The sequence below is a fragment of the Mustela putorius genome, unplaced genomic scaffold, assembly GCF_011764305.1.
Source record: "Mustela putorius furo isolate JIRA1106 unplaced genomic scaffold, ASM1176430v1.1 tig00003845_pilon_pilon_pilon, whole genome shotgun sequence".
NCBI lineage: Eukaryota > Metazoa > Chordata > Mammalia > Carnivora > Mustelidae > Mustela > Mustela putorius.
Genome location: NW_025421998.1, coordinates 85,883,626 through 85,907,482, shown reverse-complemented (window position 1 = coordinate 85,907,482; position 23,857 = coordinate 85,883,626). Strand labels below are relative to the sequence as shown.

The following is a 23,857-nucleotide window of genomic DNA, read 5'->3' as shown; positions in this document are numbered from 1 at the left end:
CCAGAGCTTCCTTCGCTGCTGCGAAGACTCTGTGCCAATCCTGCAGCGCCTGCGTGCATCCCACACGAGGGTCTCAAGGAGTCCAAGGTCCCTACAACGGAGCTAGGGCCAGGGGCACTCCTTTCCCTCCCAGACGCAGCTGAAAGACATTCCAGATGATCAGCCCAGGAGTCTCGTGAACCAGATCCAGGCTGCTCCCCCTCCCCCCAGCCTCCAGGGTTAATCAGCCCCCCCTTCTAGGGCCGCTTCACCCCACTTCCCCGCCCAGGCGCCGCCGCTGCGCCTCCTCTGTAGGGGGCTCCGGGAACTTCACTTTCCTCCCCAACACGCGCACCGACAGCTTCTGCAGAAACAAAACAACATAAAACAACAATAACAAAAGAAGGGGATTCTTCTTTGTTCTTTCACTGGGTTAACTCGGTTTATAGAATTCAACTCCCACCCCCATCCCAAGTACGCAGAGCTCTCTCACTATCCCGTCAAGTGCTGGCCGCATCACTGCGCCGGGCCGGTCCTGAGCTAAGTGCTCCTCGCGTATTGCCTTAGTTAAATCTCAGGGCAAGCTTCTGAGATCGGTGGTGTGGTCCCTGTATTACAGATACAGAAAACTGGGTACCAAGAGCAACTCGCCCAGGGTCTTAACTACTCATTAGGTGGGCACAGCTGGATTTGGAACCCACATCAGGTTTGGCCCTAGAGTCCTAAATCTTTATTGTTGTTCTGTATACCGCAAGAATAAGGATGGTAGTGGATACTTATGGAGCAATTAGTATTTGCCAGGCACCGTGGTCAAGTATTTCTTCAAACTACTCTCAGAGGCAGATATGCCACTTACCAGTTACTGGGTCTTCAGCGAATTTCTTAACCTCTTTTTAACTCAATTCCCTGTCTGCAAAATGAGACTAAAAATATAGCTGTTGTGAAGAGTAAATGAAATAATATTGGTGAAGCCCTGACAACACAGACGGGCACATATCTATCCCTCAAAAAAGTCCTTTTTTTTTTTTTTTTTTTTAAACCATCACCTCCATTTCACAGATGAGGAACCTAGGCTTAGAAAGATGAAGCAACGAATGGGTCCAGATTGCGCAGTGCACACTCTGCGGCGCAGACCTGCTTGCCAGCGGTGCGGAAGGCTGGCCCTTCCGCAGGTGAGTTGCACCTGGCAGCCGGGAGACGTGTCTCTCCGGAGTTGCAACACTACGCGCCGCAGCCCGGAGGCCTCGAAAGATCCTTAGCGAACAAGGAGGCTGGGGGTCGCCTCCTCCGGACTGGGGCGTGCGAGGGTCCTGGTGGTGTCGGGGGTCACCACCCGCGGGGGTCCCTCCGCCCTCCCTGCGGGCGCCACCTGTGCGCCGGGGCTGGCTGACCAGCGGGGCGGGCGGGGGAGCCCCCCAGACGCCCCAGGCGCACACTCACACACACACATACACACACACTCACAACCCCGCCCGCCCGGGGGCCGCTCGCCCGGAGCCCGCGGCCGGCCCGCGCTCCCCCGCCCGCCGCGCTCCAGGGCGGAGTTTCCTCCGCTGCTCATTGTTCCCGGTCCAGCGCCCGCCCCGCCCCGCCCCGCCCGGCCCCTCCGCAGCCTCCCGCGCGCTCCTGGGGTAGGAGAGGGGGCGGGGGCCGGCGCGGACGGGACGGGAGTCGCTGCAGCCGTCGGCCGGGCCCAGCCGCGCAGACACCGCCCGCGACGCAGCCACCCGCCGCTCCTCCGCCGCCTGGCGCCGCGCCTCAGCCCAGCTCTGCCGCAGCGGCCGCGAGGAGGGGCCGCTGGAGCGCGACTCGGGAAGCCGGGGTCACCGCCCGGCCGCCGAAGCCACAGCCCGGCCTCCCTGAGCGGCGCCCACGCTCTCGCCGTTCGGACGCTCGGACCCGCAGCCACCTGCTCCCGGCCGGAGGCCAGGACACCATGCGCTCTGCGCTGGCGCTCTCGGCGCTGCTGCTGCTGCTGCTGCTGCCGCCGCGGTCATTCTCCGAGGGAGGTGAGTGGTGGCCCGCGCTCCGCGGCGACCGCGCAGTGCCATTGCGTCCCCAGCCGGGCCGCACCTCGTGGCGGGACCCGGAGCAGCTCCGGCGCGCGCCTCCCGTGGGGGCCACATGCGGAGCCCTGACCTTGAACCGTCTACTCCTCTTCCAAACCCGAGAACACTGCAGGTGCCGGGCCCGCGCGCGGATCGTCCCGGGTCTCCATTCCGATGGATGGGAGGTGGATCGTGGTGGGGCAAACGGTGGCGCGCTGGCCATGAATGGGTTTGCTGGCAAAGCGAGCAGGGAGTTGGGGCACCGCGAGGCTCCACGCTTTTGTGGACCCCCTCAAGTCTGATCGCTCTTTTTCTCGGTGCCGGAGGGTTTGAGCAACGGTATTGTGCAGTCGTTTATTCCAGCAAAACAGCAGGCTGGAAGCGCATGAGGAAGTCCCTGAAGCAGGTGACAAGCCTCTGGCAACGGCTCACGCGGGTGATGTTCCGCGTTCGCAGAGAGGTTTCTCCAAGCAGCGTGAGCAGTTCGGCTCACCTGAGCCTGTGCTGGGGCAGGTAAAAGGGGAGTAAGTGGACCTTCCACAGTCCCAGTCACCTGGCTCCGCTGGATCCCAGTCTCCTATGCTACCAAAGGAACAACAGTTCCCTTCTATCACATGGCCAGAAAGGTGAGACCCTCCCCTCCTATAAACAGGCACTTATCTCCTGAAACAGGCTTGGGTGCACCTTAGAAACAACCCCTATATTTTTTTCTGAAGGTGAAATCTTACTCTTTTAGGGGGACAAGGAGGTGGCCACAAACACAGCCAAAGTAGGGGTCCCAAAGCCCCTGAGAACAGCTGGAGGGTCAGCCCCAGGAAAGACATGCGTTTCTTTGTGGCCCCCACGAGCACATGTCTGCGGGGAGAAAGAGTGGAGGGGGTGCTCCTACCCTAGGGCCAGGAGGACTTTGGGGACTGCTCAGAGAGCGAAGGGACCCTGCTGCTGGCAGGCCCTGGTATTTGGGGCTGTCCTCTTAGGGGGAATTTAGGATGGGATGGAATCCCAGCCTCTTCGCGGCACTGCATGGAACCATCAGTGGGAAGGGGCTGCTTCTCCGAGGGCACGCGGGTGCAAGCATCCCGCCTTGGGCAGCCCGGACACTCCACCGCTCAGCCTAAAAGGAGAGGGTGATTTCTGTGGGCGAAGGTGTGTGCTTCCAAAGGGTATGTTGTGATGTGAAAAGTGGTCTGAACAGCTCTGAGGATGATTGTTGCCTCTGTCACCTTGCATGACTGGGAGGACTAAGAAGATGCTGGAGTGTGACCCCTCCTTGATCCTGCTCTCAGAGCAACTGGGCTTCAGTGTGGGCCTTGACATGCACCTTTTTGGTGAGACCCTCTGAGCACCCTCCAGAAGGGAGCCACCCAGAACGGGGATGCGCTGTGTCCGGAAGGATAGGCCAGTTCCCCCGGCGCCAGAACCTAGAGACTGGGCTTTGAGGAGGAGCTGGGTGTTGTTCTGCACTAAGAGAAGCTCTGGAACAACCCATGGGAAAAGCTCCAAGTCCAACTTGCTGCTGGCTTCAAGGCTGGCACTACCTTCCCTAGCCTCTGAGCATTGCCCAGAAACCATGCCTCTTCCAGGAAGCCCTCCTCAATTCCAGCATGGGGCACGGCATGTGGAAAGACCTTGATACATGGGAAACAAATGAACAACAATGACCAGCACCGGACTCTCATCCCAGCAAGTCTCCTGGCCTTTGCAAGCCCCCAGGGCCCAATTCCTAAAATGCTATCGTGATATATAATAAGGGGTTAAAGGTAAATGTCTGGAAACTGGCAAAGCACAGGGGGTCTCATTATTATTATTTGTATACCTTGAGGCAGAAAAGGCAGGAGGGGTGCCGCCTGATATCCGTGGCTGTGCTGATTTAATAATACCTTCCTAGAGGGAGTCAATACGGACTCTCCCATCTCTCTGCCCTTCTGAAGGTGTAGCTGCCTGGGCTGTAGTCATGCAAGATGGGGTAACCCCCAAACTGGTGGAATCCTATGATTCTAAACCATAAGGGTTAGGAGCAGACTGGTCTGAGCTCCTTAACAAAGGAATTACCCCACCCACGTCCCCATCCCCTACGGAGCTTACCTTTTAATACAGGCAGATCATGCAGCATTAAATCCAGGGGCCGGGCAGTCCAGACAGACCTCTTCTCAGTAATTTTGGTTTGTTCTCCATCCGGTTGAGCCACATGGCCCATTGCACCTCTGAGCTCAGTTTCCTTATCTATAAGACAGAAGAGAAGAGGGCACCTCTGGTTTCTCGTTATGTGACATTTCTAGGGTTTTCTGCCCCGTTAGCTGCAGAAGGGACAGGCTGGATTGCACTGTTGGTCTGATCAAGTTAGTCCATGGATGAATCTCTGGAAGGGAACAGTGGCTCGCTGTGGTGGACAACACTCGGACTTTGGGTCAGACACGCCCGCAAGTCTGTAGACAAAATAGTGAACTTCTAGAGCTTCAGTTTCTTCGTCCATAAAATAATGACAAAGCGACCTTGTAGTCAGCTCTGAAGATGAAGGAGAACATAGGGAGTGAGCTCAACAGTGTGCTGGATGCCCAGACAGAGCTCAGCCAGTCCTGGCTGTGATGGTGAATAAAGCATGTGTGTGCATCGAGAATTTGGTGGGTCTCAGTCGGCTGAGCGGCAGGACTCGGCTAGTGTCTGTGGGTGGTGGCTGGTATGTCATAGCGACGGCTGAAGCTTTCGAGCCACAAGGTGGGGGGGGAAGGAGGCTTGTGGGAAAGAAGCAGTAAGATGTAGGTATAGCGGTGACCTAGGCAAAGCTTCCAGAAGGAGGTGGGGGTTTGTTTATACAGGGATTTTAAGATGAAAGGGGTCACTGTGGGCCCACCTGGGTGGCTCAGTCGCTTGAGTGTCCAACTCTTGGTTTGGCTCAGATCATGATCTCGGGCTCGTGTCTTCGAGCCCCATGTTGGGCTCTGTGCTCAGTGGGGAACGTGCTCAGGATTCTCTTTCTCCCTCTTTCTGCCCCTCCCGGCTGGTTACTCTCTCTCTCTCTCAAACAAATCTTTGAAAACAGAAGGGTCAGGTGGGGTGGTGAGACCATTTCAGGGGCTGGCTGGAGCTGAGTGAATTGCAGGGCGGAGGGGAGACTCAGGCTGGGGGTCACGATGCGGGCTGAGCCGTGGGAAGGCTTTGGAGGAGGAGCTGAGCTTTCAGAGCCCAGAGGGAAAGTTCCATGGGATGAAGCTGGGGCTGGTGGGTATTCCTAGCATCATGGGGCTTGGGCGTGGCTCTGAGGAAAGAGGGAGCAAGCCATGGGGGTTAGGAGCAGACTGGTCTCAGCTCATGGGAGAAGACGTGGGAAAAGATGAGGAGCAGGGCGTCGAAAAGCTCTCTGGTGGCAGCTCAGCCAGAGCTTTAGGGAATGGCCACCCCGGGAGGGGCAGAGGAGTGGGGCTTGGCCCTTGTTGGACGGGGTGTCCTCTGGTGGTCACCAGGGCACCACATCTGCCTTTTCCTGAGGCCTCCATACTTGAAGGGAGAGGAGGGGCTCCTGCCCGGTGGGGTTTGAGACCTCCGCCCTCCGGAAGCTGAGGAGGAAGCGGCCCCTACCAGCAGAGGAGGAAGCGGCCCCTACCGGGTTAGAATTCCTCTGAGCAGGGAAGACTGGAGGTTTAATCCTGTCTGTCCTCAGGTATCGTTTCTGCTGAGAAGGTTTCCCGTGTTTCTAGATGGAAGCGGATTGTGTTTGGGCATTTCTGCTGACATGCAGGGGGCCCCTTTAGGGCAGGGGCAGCCTCAGTCTCCACCTCCAGAGTCCCCTGCAGCAATGGGCACGGAGCAGTGGCTCGACATTTTATCTGCACCATTCACTTGACGTGTGGGGGTGGGGGCTGACCCTAAGCCCTGGTTTCAGGCTTTCGGAAAGGGGAGCCCTAGACCAGTTTACAACCTGGACAGTGACGCTGGCTGGTGGGCTCCTTCTGCAGCAGCCAGAACCGACAGGGACAACTGTTGAAGGTTGGGGCTTCCGGGCTTGGGATCCCAGACTGGACCAATGGCTGTTGTGAGGACAGCTCAGCACTTAGCTCAAGGCCAAGCACTCCTCGGGAAGGTGGGAGGAACCCTCGGGGCAGCCCACCACACTTCTGGGGAAAGGGGTCGGGATTTAGAAGGTTCTACTCTGGGACATACTCTCTCCTTCACATTATCCGTGTGGAGGCCTCCCAGGAGCCTTCTGCAAGTTTGCTGAACGGAAGCTGCATATTGGAGGAGAATGGCCCTCTTCTGTCCATCCCCTGCCCATCAGCCTGAGCCCCAGCCCCAGCCCCGGCCTGCCTGGAGAATTCCTCACACCTAGAGGCCAGGGAGCTCTCTCCTCAGCTCTGGGCTCACTTCCGGTTTGCGCCTGAGGGTGTGATGAAGGGCAGGGAGCTCATTTGGCAGCGTTTCCTGTCATGTTCCATTCCCAGGAACACGGGTGAGGTTGCTCAGGGTCCCTCCTTGTCATGGGTCCTGCCCACTTCGTGAGGGAGTTAGAAGGTCAAGGAGGTTGTGACTCTAGGTGGGCCACACATTCCTCATGACGGTAGGTATTCCCTTATGGAAAGCCTTCCAGAGGTGTCTCCATGGAGGATACTGTTCCAGGAGCCTGTGAGTATTTGCAGTAGCCTTTGCCATGAGACCCCTTTGGGCAACTGTTCAAAATGGAATTGGTTGGCCAAGGGTACTTGCCACACTGCTTCTGAATAACCTAGAAAATCATAGAACGCAGAATTCTAGAGCTGGGAATTTTTTTTTTTTTTAAGATTTTATTTATTTATTTGACAGACAGAGATCATAAGTAGTCAGAGAGGCAGGCAGAGAGAGAGAAGGAGGAAGCAGGCTCCCTGCTGAGCAGAGAGCCCGATGTGGGGCTCGATCTCAGGACCCTGAGATCATGACCTGAGCCGAAAGCAGAGGCTTTAACCCACTGAGCCACCCAGGCGCCCCTAGAGCTGGGAATTTTGTGGAAATCTTCTATATGCACTCAGTTTGCAGATGAGGGAATGCAGACCAGGGAGTGGGGTCACCTGCCCAAGTCCTAGAGATTCCCGGTGATGGCGCCCCCAGAGCCATCTGGGTGGGCGGGTATGCCGCCATGGAAATGGACCGAGCCTTTCTCTGCTAATGCTCTCCTGGGCACTGGGGAAACCTATTAAAACCCTTTTAAAGAGGATTACATGATGGTGACAACACTGTACTGTGCCCAGACTCTCCCCGTACCACCATCTTCAGGGTAAGTTGAGGCTTGGAGCTACTTTATTCCTTGGAGTTAGGCTCTCCAAAGGCTATCCCTACCATGTCCCAGTGCTGGCCCCCATGCTGGCTACGCTGTACCTGTCTGTCTCCCATTGTCTGTGAGCCCCATCAAATCCAGCCAGAATCTGGAACACGAGTGGACAGCAATGCTTGCTGGTGCCTGGTTCGGCACTTCCCACGGGCCCCCAGCCCAAGCCCTCGTATTGGCTCGGGGCTATGATCCCACCCGTACCACTCCAGTGATCCCCAGTGCAGACCCCCCGCTTTGCTCGGCTTCCCGGCCACCCATCCTCCCTCTGTTCCCACCCCTTTCTCTGACAAACCACCACCACCCTCTCTTCCTTTATAGCCTTATCCCCCTCGGGTCAGCCACCTCGAACTTCCCTATGGCCAGGGCGCTGGGTGGCACCCCGTCCGCCAATTGTCATGGCCGGAAGGCTGTGTGCCTCAGCCCAGGGGGAAGAGAATTCTGAGGACCGGCTGACTGAGGCTAACCATGCAGCCCCAGGTTGGGATGCTGGGGTCCCTCCCAGGGTCAGGCCCCCGGAGACACATGGACTGACCAGGAGCCCACAACTGTCTCACCTCTACCTTTCAGCATAGAAGGGACAGTGGGGAAGATAGGCCTGGGAGGAGGGCACTTTAGAGCCTCACCCCGCCTCTTACCTGAAATTTACATACTCTAAGGGGCCCCTTCGTCCCCATCCAGTCTGATTTCCATGCTAACTTGCTTTGGACATGCCCACTGGAGCCATAGTCTCCAACCTGGATAGCGCGAGGTTGTCTTGGGACAGCTCTTATCTCACAGTCACTCCAGAGAAGGGAAACTGAGGCACAGCACCAAGCACTCAAAGTAGGCGGCACAACTGGATTTTCTCCAAATTTTCACATGCCTCCCTCCCTCGTTTCTGTCCACTGTCTGCCGCAAGGCCACCAGCTCCGAGAGGGCTTCTGGGCTGCTTCGTAAAACACACCCCCACCCCACTGCCTTATTTTCCCCAAAGCACTCATTACCTTGTCCATATTCATTTCTTTCTTTGCCTCTTCCCTGGGTAGACAAATTCCATAACGGCAAGTTCCTCTGGCCAGTGTTGCTACAAATCCTGAAACAGGACCTGGGATGTAGTGGACAGCAATGCTTGCTGGTGCCTGGTTCGGCACTTCCCACGGGCCCCCAGCCCAAGCCCTCGTATTCATTCATTCAGTAACTGCTGAATGAATGAATGAATGAATGAGTGAGCGAGTGAGTCAGTGGCAGGGCTGGTTTAGAACCCAGAGTCTCATCTGCCAGTTCTGTGCTGTCCACGTGCAAAGCTTTTCAAACCCAGTTCTTCCAGAAGAAGAGAGGCAGGTGGCCGGCGGGGCTAGCCCTGCGCCCAGGAGGGATGGATGCCGGGCACGAAGGGGAGCAGGATACGGGGAGGCAGGAGCGCCGTGGGACATGCAGCAGCCTCATACCTGCTTCCGAGCTTCCCCCACCCAGAGGACCCTTCTGTTGAAGGTTAGGGCTTCTGGTGACTAGAACTTGATTTGGCTGCTCTTAGCCATTAAAACATACTGGATGGACCAAGACAGACAGACATTCTCTCTCACATGATGGATGTTCAGAGGGCAGGAACGGTGGGTCTGCCATCTTGAGCACGCTGCCTTGTGGTCCAAGATGTCTCCTGGGGCTTCAGGTACAGGAAAAAAGAACAAGATGGCTGTGGCTTCTCTTTTGAGGGTACCTGCCAGAAACCATGTGCCACACTTCCAGTGATTTTGTTGAACAGAACTTGGTCCTGTGGCCACACCTAGCTGCAAGGGAAGCAGGGAAGCATACTTCCCTTGGGGAAGAGTCATTTTCACTTCAGGCACCCATATGGCTAACCCAAAAGTCAGTGGTTCAGTTATGGAGGAGTCACCGGGCTCTGGGTGGCTCAGTGGGTTGGGCATCCAACTCTTGGTTTTGGCTCGGTCATGATGTCTCAGGGTTGTGGGATCTCTCAGGGTCGTGGGTTCCATGCTCAGCATGGAGTCTGCTTGTCCCTCTCCTGCACCCCTAATAAATAAATAAAGTCTTTAAAAAAATAAAGAAGTCACAAAGAATGGGTGTTGGAGTAGGTCACTGGTGAATACTGCCTTAGCCGGGTCCCTGCAAACCTTGGGTTTCTCTGCAGCCGCCTGCAGTCCTCATCTTGTCAATCACAAGTGTTTCTGCACGAGGGAAGCAGAGGCACTTGTCCTTCATGGCCTAAGGCTTTGCCCCCACTTTGGCTAAGCCAGTTGCAGCTTATCCCTTGTTTTTTGTGGCTTTCGGTGGGCTGGGTGGAGTTCCTTGTCACACACTAGGAAACCTGGCCACCTCCCACTCAGGTGTCTTCGCCTGGAGTTGCACCAGGGAGCCGGGCTGCCTGGGGACCTCCCATGAGCCAAGCCTCCTTGGGGTTGGCCCTAGGAGACCTGCTTCCCCTCACTGGCCTTAGAATGCGAAAGAAGTGTTTCTACACCTGGCGCCTTCCCTTCCCAGCTCAGCAGGGGCGAGTACAGGGCGGAGGTGGGTACCTCTTCCTGGACACTCAGGAGAGCAGCAGCTGGAGGCCAGTGGCTTTCAGACCCAGTGGCGGGCCTCTGTGGAGCTGCCTTGGCCACCGTGAGGCTGGGGTACACCGGGAGGGGAAAGCTAAGAGGAGGCCCATTTGGGGGGGACTCTGCATCCTCCACCTGTGGGCAGCTCTTTTATCAGTTCTTAGGGTAGATCTCCACAGAAGAATTCCTTTGAGAAAAATTTGGCGGTCGGTTGGCGTGAGGCCCCAGGCTTTGAAGTTAGAAGCCTGGATTTTAGTCTGAGCTCTGACGTTCGCCAGCCTGTGGTTTCGGGCGTGCTCCCTGGCCTCTGTTTCCCTTAGCTGTAAACTAGGCCTGACGCCTTCCTGCACAAGGGAGGGGTGAGGACAGTCGTTTCGGTGGTGTGCCTGACACTTAGTAGGTGCCGGTGCATTTTGGTTTTCCTTCTTTTATTGGCTTTGGCTCTCATCCCGGGGGAGGCTGATGAAAGGGACCCGGCCGGTGCCCCTTCCCCAGCTGGAGCACGTGCGGTGACCTCTCTGGGCCCAGCCTTTGCCCGTCTAGTCTCTGGCCCAGGGCCGGGTTCCTGAGGATGAGCCTGTGTAGACCATACCCGCAGATGGGGGTGGGCTCCGCTAAGAAGGGGCTTCAGTCCATGGCCAGGGCGGCCCGCGTTCCTGGATCCCGCCTGGTGCTTCTCGCTCTGCTTCTTGGATGCACTGACCTTCACTTGAGGATGCAAGTTAAGGCTTTCTTTAAGCCACCAAGACCCTGATTGTGCCAGCCTCTGAGGTTCGGCCCATTCCATGGTAAAATGGAGAGTCACGTCCTCTTGCTCTTTGCCGAGATCAGCATCCTCCGGCCTCGCCTGCTCCGCTGACCCCGTTCAGGCCACGGATCTGCGTATCACCCTCTGAATAGCTTCCTTCCTCTTCCATCACCCCTACCTGACTCCAGCGCCAAATTCCTGGTGGCACCATCTGGGCCGGGCAACAAAGCGTGATGGCGGTCTTCACAGCTTCTCTACATGTTTCCTTCTTCGGGGAGGTTGCAATCTGGCAGCAGATACAAACCAGGGAACCAAGTTTCTCTTCCCAAAGATGACAAATGGGAGGAGGATAGGAGCTACTCACAGAACTGCATTTGGCTTTCAGCACAATAATCCCCAGGGGGGCATTGCTCTGTGCCTCAGTTTACCCATATGGTAAACCAGGGTTCACACCCTGTTTTTTTTGGTGTGGCTTTGTTTCTTTACCTTTTTATTGGGGGGGGTCCTCCATGCTAGAGCTCAACCTGGGGCTTGAATTCATGTCCTTGAGGTCAAGACCTGAGCTGAGATCAAGAGTTGGATGCTTAATCGACGGAGCCACCCAGACACCCTTGTTTTTTACTTGGTTAAAAACTCGGTAACTCGGTAAAGTGAGCTGTGTCTCAGAGTACGCCTAAAGAGAACACCAGTGGTCCTTAAGATAGTAACAGTCAGGCTCTCAGTAATTGTTTGATAAATGAATAGGAAGCTTTTCATGAATAAAAGAGAAACATGTTCCAAATAGTTTGGGAAAGGCTGCCTACTCTACCCCTTCTTGGAAAATCAGTGCCTATTATGATCTTAAATGCTCCCAGATCTCGAAGGCCCCTTACTGCTTCCGCTTAACTCAGCATTCCCCAGATGTACTTGAATCATGGAAACTTTATCTTTTCTCCTCCATTCTGCTGGGAAATGCAGATGTAAATAAAGGCGGAGGGACCCCCTGTCCTGTCTGCCAGGACAGAGAGGGACCCGGGGACGTGGGACTCTGCTAGAAGCCGCACACTCCTTCGTGAGGAGCTGGACAGGCACACGAGGTGCGGGGCGTTGCTGCGTACGATCTTCTTGGAATGGAAATGGAGTCTTACAGCGTCCTCCTTCCTGAAGGGATTTGCAGAAAACCACATGGAAGCTTGTGGCCAGAGTCAAAGCTGCTGGTAGCAGCGCCTGCGTAGGAACAGGTTCCATTCCAGGCCAGCAGCCCTGCGTGGCTACTTGGTACTGGTGCTGCTTCTCAGATAGAAGTCAAAGGCATTATTAAGAATATGGTGGGCGTGTGTGTTTTTGACATTGGCTCTCCTCTCAGGTGGGGGCATGCGTGGTTTGCTGGTGGATTCTGGCTGCTCTTTTCCTGTGGTGTTTCTCTCTGCCCCTGCCGCTTCGGGTCCCTGTTCCTGACAGCATCGTGATTTCTGTTGTAAATTCCGTCTGAGGTTGTCATCCTGTCCCTGGGGGCTTGGAGAAGGGGCTTCCGGAGGATGTCCCGTCAGCCCGCACCCCCAGAGTGGCTCACCGGAGGCAGTGGTACTTGGGCTTTGTTCTCAGCCCTGGTTACTTGTAGATCTCATCAGGCTGTCGTTTTTCTGGGAGTCAGGGAGCCGAAGGGTGGAAAGAGGGGATGCATCTTGTCTGGTGGAGACCCCAGCTTGCCTGTGCTATCCAAACTGCTGCGAGCACATAGGGCACCCTCACAGGGGCGGGTCCGGGAGTGCGCCATCCCCTTGCTCATGCAGATGTAGCCCCACACCCCAGGCCTAGGGGGCGCTGCTGAGTAGCGTGTCGCTGGGTCTCCGCCTGCCAGAGCTCGCACTCAGCAGCCCTGTGCTGTCAGCCCGGTCCCCAGCACGCCCTTTCTCCCCGCCAGGAAGGAGCGGTCCCCACCGCTCAGCGGCCATAGAGAGCCAAGGCTCTGGAGAGTGCCCGCTGTCTACAGCTGGCTCCCAGGGAGAGGCAGGGTGGGACCCTGTCCACGGGCTCTCATTCTCCCCTCAACATCCGGGGAGGTTGCATTGCACTTGGCTAGAAAAACACTTTGGCTTTCCTCCCAGGGCCTGGGGAGAATCTGGAAGTCTGGTCCTGACGGCACACTGTCTCTGAACTCCGTGGGTGCCCTGGGGCAGTCACGTCAGCACTCCAGCTACGGTGGCCCCTGGGGCCTCCTGTGAATGAAGCTGTGGCCTACGTAGGTGCTTACGCGTGTGTCTGTGTGTGGGATGACGGGGGGGGGGGGGGCAGAGAGCAGGTACCCAGGAGGGTCCTGTGTTGGGGGGTGAATAAAGAGAAGGCGAAATAAGAAAATGGGTTTGGAAGAGGAAGGGGCTCCATCCGCAGGGGCCAGGAATCCTCCCAGTGGGCCTCCCGTTTCCTCATCTGTGGATGAGGGCCTGGCCCAGGAGATCTTGAGGACCCTCCTGTTTAGTATTTCAGGTGATCTGAAAGACCTGACTTGCCTGATGATTTTGGTCCCAGAACTGGGAACATGATGGCCCTGGGTGCACATGTGTGGATGTATCTAGGAGGGCCTGGGGGAAGGGGATTGGAGGGAGGGGTGCCTCGACTGGGCACCAGGTGCTCTCGGGGGTCCTGCTGGCCTAGGCCCTCCTCCCTCTTCATCTCAGTATGGGTCAGCTGCCTCCAACCCTCTCCAGGGACAGAAGGGGAAGCAGGGGCTTGGAACCAGGAGCATATATGTACCCCACAGGATAGAGAGCCTGCTTTAGGAGCTGGACCGCAACGTTCTAGAACCCAAGGAAGGTGGGACCCAGTGCCCAGAACTCTTGACCATCTACCTGTCTCTCCTTCATTGGGGCGGGATGAAGTGATGTCTCTGGTCCCTTTAGTTCTGCTGTCATGAGCGAGGGGTATGCAGGGCAGTGAGGTCCGTGGGGCTTCGAGAGCGGGGGACATGCTCCGCCACTGGGTCATGCAGAGCTGTGGACGCAGCCACACGTTGGCCCTCAGTGCTCACTGCCTCTCTGGCCGCTGCGTTCCCAGCTGCTTCCTCAGCTGAGGGGCGGACATCAGCTCCTCTTCCGGCAGCGTCTTCAGCGTGAGATCCTCCCTGGAAAAGCAAAGACCAGGCTGTCAGGGAAGATGAAAAAGGCGACAGTCTCTAGAGCCAGCGTCTCTGAAGTCCTGTGGCCTTGGGTTAGGCCACAAGCCAGAGGACTGTACCCACTTTCCAGATGGGACCTCCGAGGTGGGAGGGTGATGGTAAATTACCCAGTCTTGAGGTAAATCTGGGAGTCTCGAGGTTCCAATTAGCCTCTTCTGGGTTTTTTTGTTTGTTTGTTTTTTGGGTTATTTTTACTTTTTTGAGAGCGAGTAAGTGCGTGGGTGGGGGGAAGAAAGAGGGATAGAGAATCTTTTTTTTTTTTTTTTTTTAAGATTTTATTTATTTATTTGACAGACAGAGATCACAAGTAGGCAGAGAGGCAGGCAGAGAGAGGGGGAAGGGGAAGCAGGCTCCCCGCGGGGCAGAGAGCCCGATGCGGGCCTCTATCCCAGGACCCAGGGACCATGACCGGGGTGGAAGGCTGAGGTTCAACCCACTGAGCCACCCAGGCACCCAGGCACCGAGAATCTTAAGCAGGCTCCACACCCAGCGCAGAGCCCAAAGTGGGGCTTGATCTCCCAACCCTGAGCCGAAATCAAGAGTTGGATGCTTCACTGATTGAGGCACCCAGGCGCCCCAGCCCCTTCCCTTTTAGGTCTAGCTTAGTGCTCTGGGCCCAGGAGTGGCCACATAAACTTGACCTAGCCCTTCCTTCTGTACCCACCTCGCGTAGTAGCAGGACGGGTAACACAATAGAGTGGACAAGGCAAGAGGGGATGGGAACACGTGAGGTCACTGGACGGGAGATGGTGCCTCCCCGGCCTCCACCCCTTCCAGAGCCCCAGGTCTGACCTTGGTTTCAATCTTGTGTGACCTAAACAAACCTGACCCCCTTTCCTGACCTGAAAAAGCTTCAGAGGGAAACATTCCATGTTGCTTAAAGTTTCTTCTGAACAGAAGAGCTCTGAAATGTGTGTGTGTGTGTGTGTGTGTGTGTATGTGTGTGTGTGTGTGTGTGTCTTGGCGCACCCCCACCTTCTGTGTCCACTCTGATGTCATCCAAGCCTCTTCGACTACTTTTCGAGGATGAATTTTCAGCTGTTTGGACACCTGGCTCCAACCAGGCCGGCTCTGGGATTCGTGGTTCACTCACTTCCCTAGGCGGAGCCCATAGGAAGCGGTGCTTCCTTGACGAGCTCGAACATCTCAGACACGGGGACAACTTGGCTTTGCTTGAAAGGAACGCGGCTTTTAACTTTCCCCGCACTGTAGGCCTCGGTGGTGGGGGGACCGAGAGAGCTAGCCCTCAATTGTTTAACTCTGTTTGTTCATGAGGTTCGTTTGTTTCTTTTGCAGCAACACCCCCCCCCCCCCGCCAGACCCCCTGGTCCCCACAGGCAAGCGGCCCGCCTTGGTCCTTAAACACCAAAGAGGTGTAGATTTTGAGCTTGACCGCGGAGTCGTCATGCTTCTTTCCCTACTTCTTAGGGCCAAGCAGGGGGTCTTGGGTGATGGAGTTTGGGCTTTATTTTTAACTTGCTTTGCGGAGTAAGTGGGGTTTCCCGTGAGACGGAGGGGGCATGTCCTGACACGGATCATTCTGCAGTGAGAAGGACGCAGGTGTTATTCCTGGAAGGGGAGAGTTCTCTCCAGGGCAGGGGAAAAAAGTAGTTTGGAAATTTGGAAGGCTCTGCTTCAGCTTCCAGCAGGCGGAAACCGGTCATTCCCGGGGAAATTCACAGGCCCTGTCGCCCAGAACTTTCTCATTCCGCTCCCAGAGGCAGCTGTCCCACCTTCTATGCGGGACTTCCCTCTGGCTTCTGGCTCTTGTTTGTTTCCCGTCTGGAGCGGGGAGACCGGGCCCTGGTGGAGGTTTCCAAGGGCCGTGGAGAAATCTGTACACATCTGGTTATTTTCATGGTTTCGGGATGGGGAAGGTGGCGTGGGAATGACAACGCGCTCCCTCGGAAAAATATTTACAAGGTTGTTTTTGAACTGACCACGAAGGGAAGAGTCGGGTGCCAAGTGTGCGCTTGCTTTGGCGGGAAGTCTGTGTGTGCCCGGGCGCTTAGAGAACAGTAGGTGTCCCGGGGGAAGCGGTGGGGTCAGTTGCAAAGTTGTGCGGGCATGTGGGAGCCCTAGACAGTGTTTTGTTGTCATCATTGGGCCCTTGCCTCCATGGACAGCCCCAACCGATTCTGTTCCTACCCCCGCACCCCCGCCCCAGCCCTTCCCGCCTGCTCTGCAAGGAGCCCAGTGATGAGACTGTCACAGAGGGTGTGGGAGACACCAGTGGGCTCACCCAACAGAGAGCTCTCAGTGCAGTGTCTGGCCCATATGATAAGGCTTCCGTTAAGTGCTAGATAAAAGCTCGAGGGATGTGATAAGCTGGTTTTGATGGGTGGGTTTGTAGAACACGCCACCGTGTTCGGAGAGAGGAAGCACGTACTCGTGGCCCATGGTCTCAGGCTGGCCGTGAGCCCAGTGGGACCCACAGCGCTCTGCCCTGCTTTCCCGTGTGGCCCTGGCGCTGACTTTGGCCTCTCCGGCATATGGGAGGCGTTGGCAAGGTTGTCAGTCTGGCTTCTCCTCCGACCAGACCCGGTCCTCTGCAGACTTGGAATATTTTGACATTTCCCCCCAAAGCATATACATTTTTTGAGTGTTCCTTTTGTCCCCAGGTAACTCCTCTCTCCCTGGAGTGACAAGGAGCCCGAGGCCCCAGAGCTCAGTCTTCCTGTTGTGGGGGCTTCTTGGGCCTCACACAGAGGGTCCCCGAAGCCGGTACTAAAGACAGGCCAAAGGGCACTCTGTGTCCTCCCCAGGATGCTGTCCTGTTGTCCTGACCTTTGCACGGGAGCCCTTCCTGACTCTGGCAGGCGAGGTGAGCTCGGCTGGCTGGGGATCACCCCTGCCTGCTCGCTGGCCTGTTGGTTGGTAGCTCCCGGGCACGCTGCCGGCTCACACAGACCAGGATTCACATGGTCTGCAGCGGCCGGAGGGATTAGGAGGCCCTGGGAAAGGTATTGTTTTAAGGAGGCTGGACTGTCTTTCCAGCTCAGGAAGAGCCCCGGCCCCTTTCCTGGCCTGGCTGGCTGCCCTCGCTGCCCTCACATGAAGCCTGAAGCCCCTGCCCCAAACCTCCAGGGGTCAGCATGTGCGTGCTCGTCTCATCAGGAACAGCCATGACAGGTGGCTCAGAGGCTCGTAGCAGGCCCAGGACAGGGACCTCTGCATGGGTAGGGAGAGGAACCAGGGTGGGGGTGGGGGGGCCGTGGGGGCTTGGGCAGAGGTGGGGCTGCCGTCTTGGTAGCACAGTTGACTGAATTCCAGGCTCTCCTCTTACCTCTCTGCCTTCAGCCGCAGAATGAGAATAATGAGTAATCCAAAGAATGTTTTTAGAAGCTTCCTGCTGAGGAGCTCAGTCCTGTACAGGGTCGGGGTGGGGGGTTCTACCTTCTGACCCCCACCTGGAGAGCTTCTGATGAGGGTGGGGTGTGGATGTGCCATCATTAGAGCCACCCTTCTGTGAATGGTGTGCAAACTAAGGCCTCCCGTGGCTGGTCCCCTAGGGAAGGAGAGAGTAGCATTGCTCTAGATGGGAGTGACAGCCCAGGTGTGGGTCTGGGATGCCCAAGCAGCGGGGAGATTCCCTCTGGGTGCAGCATCTGAACAGGAGATGGGGAAGCTCAGGCCCCGGGGCCTAGGGCTAGCCCTGCTGGCTCCTCTCTCTCCCCACACTCTGCAGGACTTGTGACAATGGCCCTGCCCATAGGGCCCTGCCCCTGCACACCGCTCTGTGCAAAGGCATGGACTGCACTGAGCTCGTGCGGATTGGCCCTGTGCCGTGAGTCACCCGCGTGCCCACCAGCAGTAGAGGAGGGTAAGCCCATTATGGGATGTCCACGTGCCAGAACAGTCAGAACACGAGAAGGATGAATCGTGCAAATAGAACGTCCAGGGATAGAAGCCAGGCGCAAACATTGGTCAGTGGTGTGTGAGGCTATTGATAGACACACCACTAGCCCGGGATATTTAAGTCAGAGGAGAACTTACCCTTGGGGATGGAGAGTGGCTGGAAGGGAACAGCGGGCTTCCAGGATCAGACATCCTGTTCGGTGGGTGATCTGGGGCCGGGGTTGTGATCTGTTGACGCCTGTGACGTGTGCAGTTCTCTGAACGTGTGTAATTCCTCAATGAAACACTGTGAAGATAAAGGAGGAGCTGTTCTCTGAGGGTCTCCTGACTCACCTCTGCAGCCCAAACCCCAGACAGTTCAGGGGGTGGCCCAGGGAGAGAGGCTCTGTGGACCAGGAGCAACCAGCCCGGAGGAGAAGCGGAAGGGAAGGGAGGTAGGTGCCCTGATCCGCGTGTCTGTAGGCTGTCTTCTGCCCTGGCCATTCCTGCAGGGATCAGAGGGGGCCCGGGGCTGGGTGGCCCCAGGCTCGGGAACATGGCCAGCACCTGCTGGGGATGGGTGCTGTGTGAGCTCCGGATGCAAGGGGACCCTGCCAGGACAGGGCTGTCTCCGATTTTTTCTGTTTTGTTCTTTGAGTAGGCAGCAATTCAGGTGTTACTTTTGGTGGCACGCGCTGCAAATTCTTTTTGCCAGTTTGCCATCACAGGTTTGGTTTCTGCTAGTCTGCTGGGTGCAGGCGGCTCTCATCGGATCCTTCGGGGAGATCACAGCCTCCTGTCCACAGTGGGCTGCAGACCTGGGCACCCCGCCCCAGACCCAGGAGGCTCATGGACACCAGGGGTCCACAGACCGCAGCTCTACCGCCAGCTTGTGTAAATACAGTTGTGCTGGGGCCCGGCCACACCCGGGCACTCACGGACCGACCGCTGTGCGTGCTTTTCCGGCTATAGTGAAGCGTAGTGGCCGTTGAGGGAAAGCCTGCTAATGACCCATTAGACGTTACTGTGGCAAGATGACTCTGTTCTTTTTTTTTTATTTTTTAAGTGTTATCTTTTTAAAGATTTTATTTATTTATTTGACAGAGAAAGATGAGGAGAGAGGGAACACGAGCAGGGGGAGGGGGAGAGGGAGAAGGAGAAGCAGACTCCCATAGAGCGGGGAGCCTGATGCAGGGCTCGATCACAGGACCCCGGGGGTCATGACCTGAGACGGAGGCAGACGCCCAAGGACTGAGCCACCCAGGCCGGCACCCACAGTGTCGTTATTCTGCAAATGGAGAGCAAGGCCCAAGAAATTCAAGCGGCTTGGCCTAGTCCTCAGCTAAGACTCGGAAGACCCTGCTGGTCTTCCTCGGCACCACAGCAGGCCCTGGGAAGAATGCCCGTCCTCGGTCTGACTGCGCCAAGCCCCCGACCCCTCGCACTCTGTGGTGTTGAACAGGTTACCTCTTCTGACCTCGGTTGATCCGCAGAAACTGCTAGAGTTTTCCAGCATTAGGCGTCGATACCACGTGAAAGGCCCTGGGGCCTCAGCAGGTGGTCAGTACATTTCGGTGTGTGAGTCCCCAACCGTCTTCCAGGGGCAGACCCCCAACCAGACTCTGACCACCTTTGCCCACACCCCTCAAGGGGGCGTGGATGGGGAGAGAGGCAGAAGGGATGTCGTTTGGGTTCACTGAGGAGGAAACGCAGGCCTGGGAGAGCTGGGCACACCCGGCATCTCCCTGCTGGTCCCCTGCCTGCCGGTGCCAGAGCCCGGCTGGCTTGAAGGGAAGAGGCTTGGGCTGCCCGGCCTTACCCGGTGAGAGAGACTACAGCCTGCGCGTGCTGTCAGGGCGGACCTGGAGGCTGCCAGCCTCCTCCCCTGTGTCAAAGCCTTAGAGGGGCCAGTATCCCCAGAGGCTAATGGCGTGGCTCTGTCACAGGGAGTCAGGGTGTGGGCATGACCCCAGGGTCCCTTAGAATATAATCTTTGCTAATGTTAATCGAGCACTTTCTATGTGCACTCTGCTCTGAATACTTGCAGAGATTTAGTTACTATGATTACGCTCCTCTTCACTTGGGACAGATGAGGAACAGAGTGAGACACTTGCCTGGCGCACAACCAGCGTGCGGGGGAATGGGGACCGGGATCCAGATGCCCGGCCCCTGAGTGCGTGCCCTCAGGCACCAGCCTGTACTGCTGGCCTGGCGGGGAGGGGACAGGGGTCACAGTGGGACTGGGCCGGGCTGGGTGTAGGCAGGAGCTGGCTACCCTCTGGCTCTGGGTTGCACTCCTGGTGTAGGGGAGGGGAAAGAAGAGAGATCTGCTGGCTTGGGGCAGAAGAGGTGGCATGGGGTCCTCTGGCCGTGGTGCCTCCCCCTGCGGGGAGGAGTATAACCACGTGAAGTCCGCCTTTCTCCTTCGCGGCGAGACCTCCAGGCTGGACAGTGGCAGCCTCCTGCCCAGGGAAACAGCCAGACAGGGCCCCACCCTGAGCGCGAGTGTCGGGGCAGGCCAGCTGAAACAAGCTGATAAGGGCAGAACAATTCTAGATTTGAAGAATGCCCGGAATTATCTCCCCTGAGGGGGCAGCCCTGGGCCCCTTTGGGGGAGCCGGTGCTGAGGAGCCAGGCCTGATAACCCCTTGGGGTACCGTCCTGCCGTCAAGAGGCACCAAGAAGACAGGCTCCTAGCGGGGCCCACAGAACCGTGGGGACCCGGAGGAGGGGCAGGGAGGGTGGACCAGGACCCGTGGCCGCACGTCTGCCTCACCACCCTGCCCCAGTGGGCTGGGGAGGGCACGCGGACCCTGCCCTTCCCCAGACAGCAGGAGCAGCCCTTCCTGCCATTTCTGTTCTCTGTTCTTCTTAACTTCACCCCCAGCCCCTCGTCCTAGTGTGAGCCGCCACAACAAAGTACCACAGCCCGGGGGGCTTCGGCAACAGACATTTCTTTCTCACAGTCCTGGAGGCCGGGAAGTCCGCGATCTGCAGGGTCGGGTTGTAGTGAGGGCCCTTCTCCTGGCTTCTAGATGGCCATGTTCTGTGTCCTCACATGACAAAGAGAGGCGAAGCACTGGTCTCTTCCTCATGACCTCATCTAATCCTGATTGTCTCCCAAAGCCCCCCAACCCCCACCCAGTACCATCCCATGGGGTGGGTAGGGCTTCAACCGATGACTTTGGGGTGGGGGACACAGCCAGTCAGTCCGGAGCACCCCTCAGTTGACCAGATGCATTTTGGGCCCAAGGAGCGGGCGGTTTGGAGGGGTATAGAGAACAGCCCCAGAGACCACTCCCCCCCGCTCCCCCTCCCCGCCAAAAAAAAAAAAAAAAGGCACTTGGAATTCTCAAACCTGTGCTTATCACCTTATTTGGATAAAGGGTCTCTGCTATAATTAAGTTTGGGATCTTAAGGTGAGAATACCTGGGTGGACCCTAAGTCCAACAGCAGATTTCCTTATAGGAGACCCAGAGAAGAGGCGGCAGCAGCAGGACCAGGAGGCAGGGATTGGCCCAGGAATGCCCTTAGCCCCTAGTGGCTTCAAGGGGCGCGGGGAGGGGGTGGTCCGGGGGGTTGGGGAGAGGGGTCCTTCTTGGAGCCTGCAGAGGGAGTGAAGGCCTGCGGTACCTTAAATCACCCAGTTTGCGGGGATTTGCTACAGCAGCCAGAGGAAACTAATCCAGGACCCCAGGCACAGAGAGGGTAGGCTTCCCCCGGCGCCCACTGCACGCCTGGGGAGAGGGATGAAGCTGGTGGGTCGGGGTGAGAGGAGTCAGCTTCGCTCTGACCTTTCGCAGCCGCCGTCCTCTTGCCCATAAGCCCCTCGCTGGGGCTCTTCACCCACGTCAGGCTTCCCCGCCCTCCCCATCCCCACCAACACCTGTTTAGGACCTTGCGGGGGATGGGGGGTGGAGACGGGCATTCCGAAAGCCACAGCATTTAGAAGGCATGGACACAGGACAGGTGAGCAGACCATCAGAGCAAACAGCCTCCAAGGATAGCAGCCACGTGGGGGCCGAGGGCAGCATCCAGAAGGACCTCTTGGCGGAAGGCAGTGCGCGCCCAGCTCAGTGGGAGACAGGGACGGATGACGGGATGGAGTGAGGAAGGGGCCTTGCGAAGGCCCACATGGAATGACAGGTGCCCCGAAGCACAGAGGTGGGGACATCATGGGGGCGCGGCAGGGAGAGCAAGGAGTGAATGTGGTGTAGAGAGAGGGTGTCGGAGTGTGGGTCTGCATGCCCCTAAAGCTCCCCATTCGCCCCACATCGCCCTACGTCCCAGCGACTCCCCCGGCGCCTGGCGGTAAGCGGGCCCATGCAGCCTGGGCAGCGGGATCGGGGGTCCGAGAGAGGTGGGCTCTAGCGCGCTGGCGGGGGCTCAGACTTCAGCCAGGCTGCACCTGCGGTAGCATCGGGCTCCTGGGAGAGGGGAGAGGCTCAGGACAGGTGGCACAGACGGCAACGGGAGTTTCGAGGTCTGTCTGTTCTTGGAAAAGGACGCCCAGAGCAAGGCCTCCAAAGGGGCCGGTTAGGGTGGCTCTGTCGTCCCAGCAAAGGTGGACTTAACCTAGGTCATGCTTAGGAGAGCGCCTCCACCTGAGAAATCCTGTCCTTTTAACAGACGCGCTCCGTGGGGGCGAAGGCCATGGGGGATCCGAGGCAGAGCCGGGACCAGAGAGCTCAGATCTCTGGATTCCCGGTCCGCCTGCTTTCTTTGATCCCACCCATCCGGGAAGACGCCAGCTCATCTCACCTGGTTTCTGCCATCTTACTCCCTGTCCCCCACCCCCCCTAGCTTTTTGGTGTTATTTCCCCGGAGATAGGTATAGTCGGGGGTGATGAGCCGGGGGTAACAAAGGAAGGAGGGGTGGACCCTGGTGTCCAGGCGGGCCTCGCCCCCGGCCCCTGCCTTCCTGCTCTCCCTCCTCACGCCCTCTTCCTGGGGCATTCTTTCCAGTTTCCTTTCCGGCTATTAATAGCCTCGAGTCATCCCAGGTCTGTCAGTAGCCAGGAATGGGAGGAAGCAGGCCCTCACCAAAGGCTGGGAGCGGTGTTCTCCTCTCGCCAGGGGAGGAGGCAGGCCTGGCTTCTCCTCCCCGCGACCCCACAGCGCACGGGGTGGTGCGGGCGGTTGGAGGGAGGAATAGCGTCTCGCTGGCACAGCATCCAGCGCCTGCTCGTTTTCTTTCCAGACCCGATTCAGGGTCTCTCCGGGTTGCGGTTACCTCTGCCCTCTTCGGCAGCCCCCCCTCTCCCACTCTCCCCGATTCTGGGTGACCTCCGTACCCACTTGTATGAACAGTGAGATACCCTGGCCTCCCATTTTCGAGACTTTTTCCCATCTCCACTTCGCTGGGTCATTCCTGTTCCACACCCTGGCCGTGACCACCCCCCCCCCAAAAGCTGCACCACCTCTGAAATCTTGAAGCATTGCATTCTTGGATCACAGTTTCTCTACCTTCCAGATCCTTTGTGCAGGTGCTGGGACCTAATGCTTGAACCGAAGACAGCATCCCTCCCTCCGTGTGGCCCCCGTCTGACCTTGCCCTCCTGTCCTTCCCTCCCCACCACGGTAACTCTGACCTCCCAGATATCCGGTTCCTTGCACCCTGTCCCGCCGGTGTACTCACCTACAAACCCTGCTCCCAGATGGACTCTGCCTCCACTGTCTCCTTTCCGTGCGCGAGCAGGAAACTGCCGGGGCGAAACCACACGCTGGCTGATGGGTTGAATTTTCACATCATGTTTCCAAGTCCCTGTTTGGCACCAAAACTACTTGGCATTCATCCTTTCGTTCTTTAGTACGGTTGGTTCCACAGTGCAGTCCTCTGACCTGCAGCAGCAGAACCATCCAGGAACTTGTGAGACGTCTAAATTCTTTTTTTTTTTTTTTTTTTAAAGATTTTATTCATTTATTTGAGAGAGTGACCGGGAGAGAGACCGAGAGAAAGAGCACGAGCCGACTGGCAGGCAAGGAGCAGAGTCAGGGAGAAAAGCAGACTTGCCGCTGAGCAGGGCACCCGGCCAGGGGTCATCCCAGGACCCTGGGGTCATGACCTGAGCTGAAGGAAGAAGCTTAACCCACTGAGCACCCTAAATTTAGGCACCCCTAAAATTCTCATGCTGTGTCCCAGATCTGCTGAATCAGAAACTCTGGGGCTGGGATTGGCTCTCGGGGTTTTAACAAGCCCTCTAGGTGATTCTGATGGTCACTAAAGTTCGAGAACCATTTTCCGGTAGGTTCACTATT

General features: G+C 57.3%; 1 protein-coding gene across 1 annotated transcript in view; it reads left to right on the top strand.

Moving 5' to 3' along the window:
- The first annotated feature begins 1,466 nt into the window (after positions 1–1,466).
- The window catches only part of PODXL (podocalyxin like), a 49,303-nt gene continuing 26,912 nt past the window's right edge, over positions 1,467–23,857 (top strand). Inside the window, exon 1 of the mRNA XM_004741738.2 lies at positions 1,467–1,988. Coding sequence (XP_004741795.1) covers positions 1,916–1,988 — 73 coding nt within the window. The 5' untranslated portion in view covers positions 1,467–1,915. The remainder of the gene's footprint in view (positions 1,989–23,857) is intronic.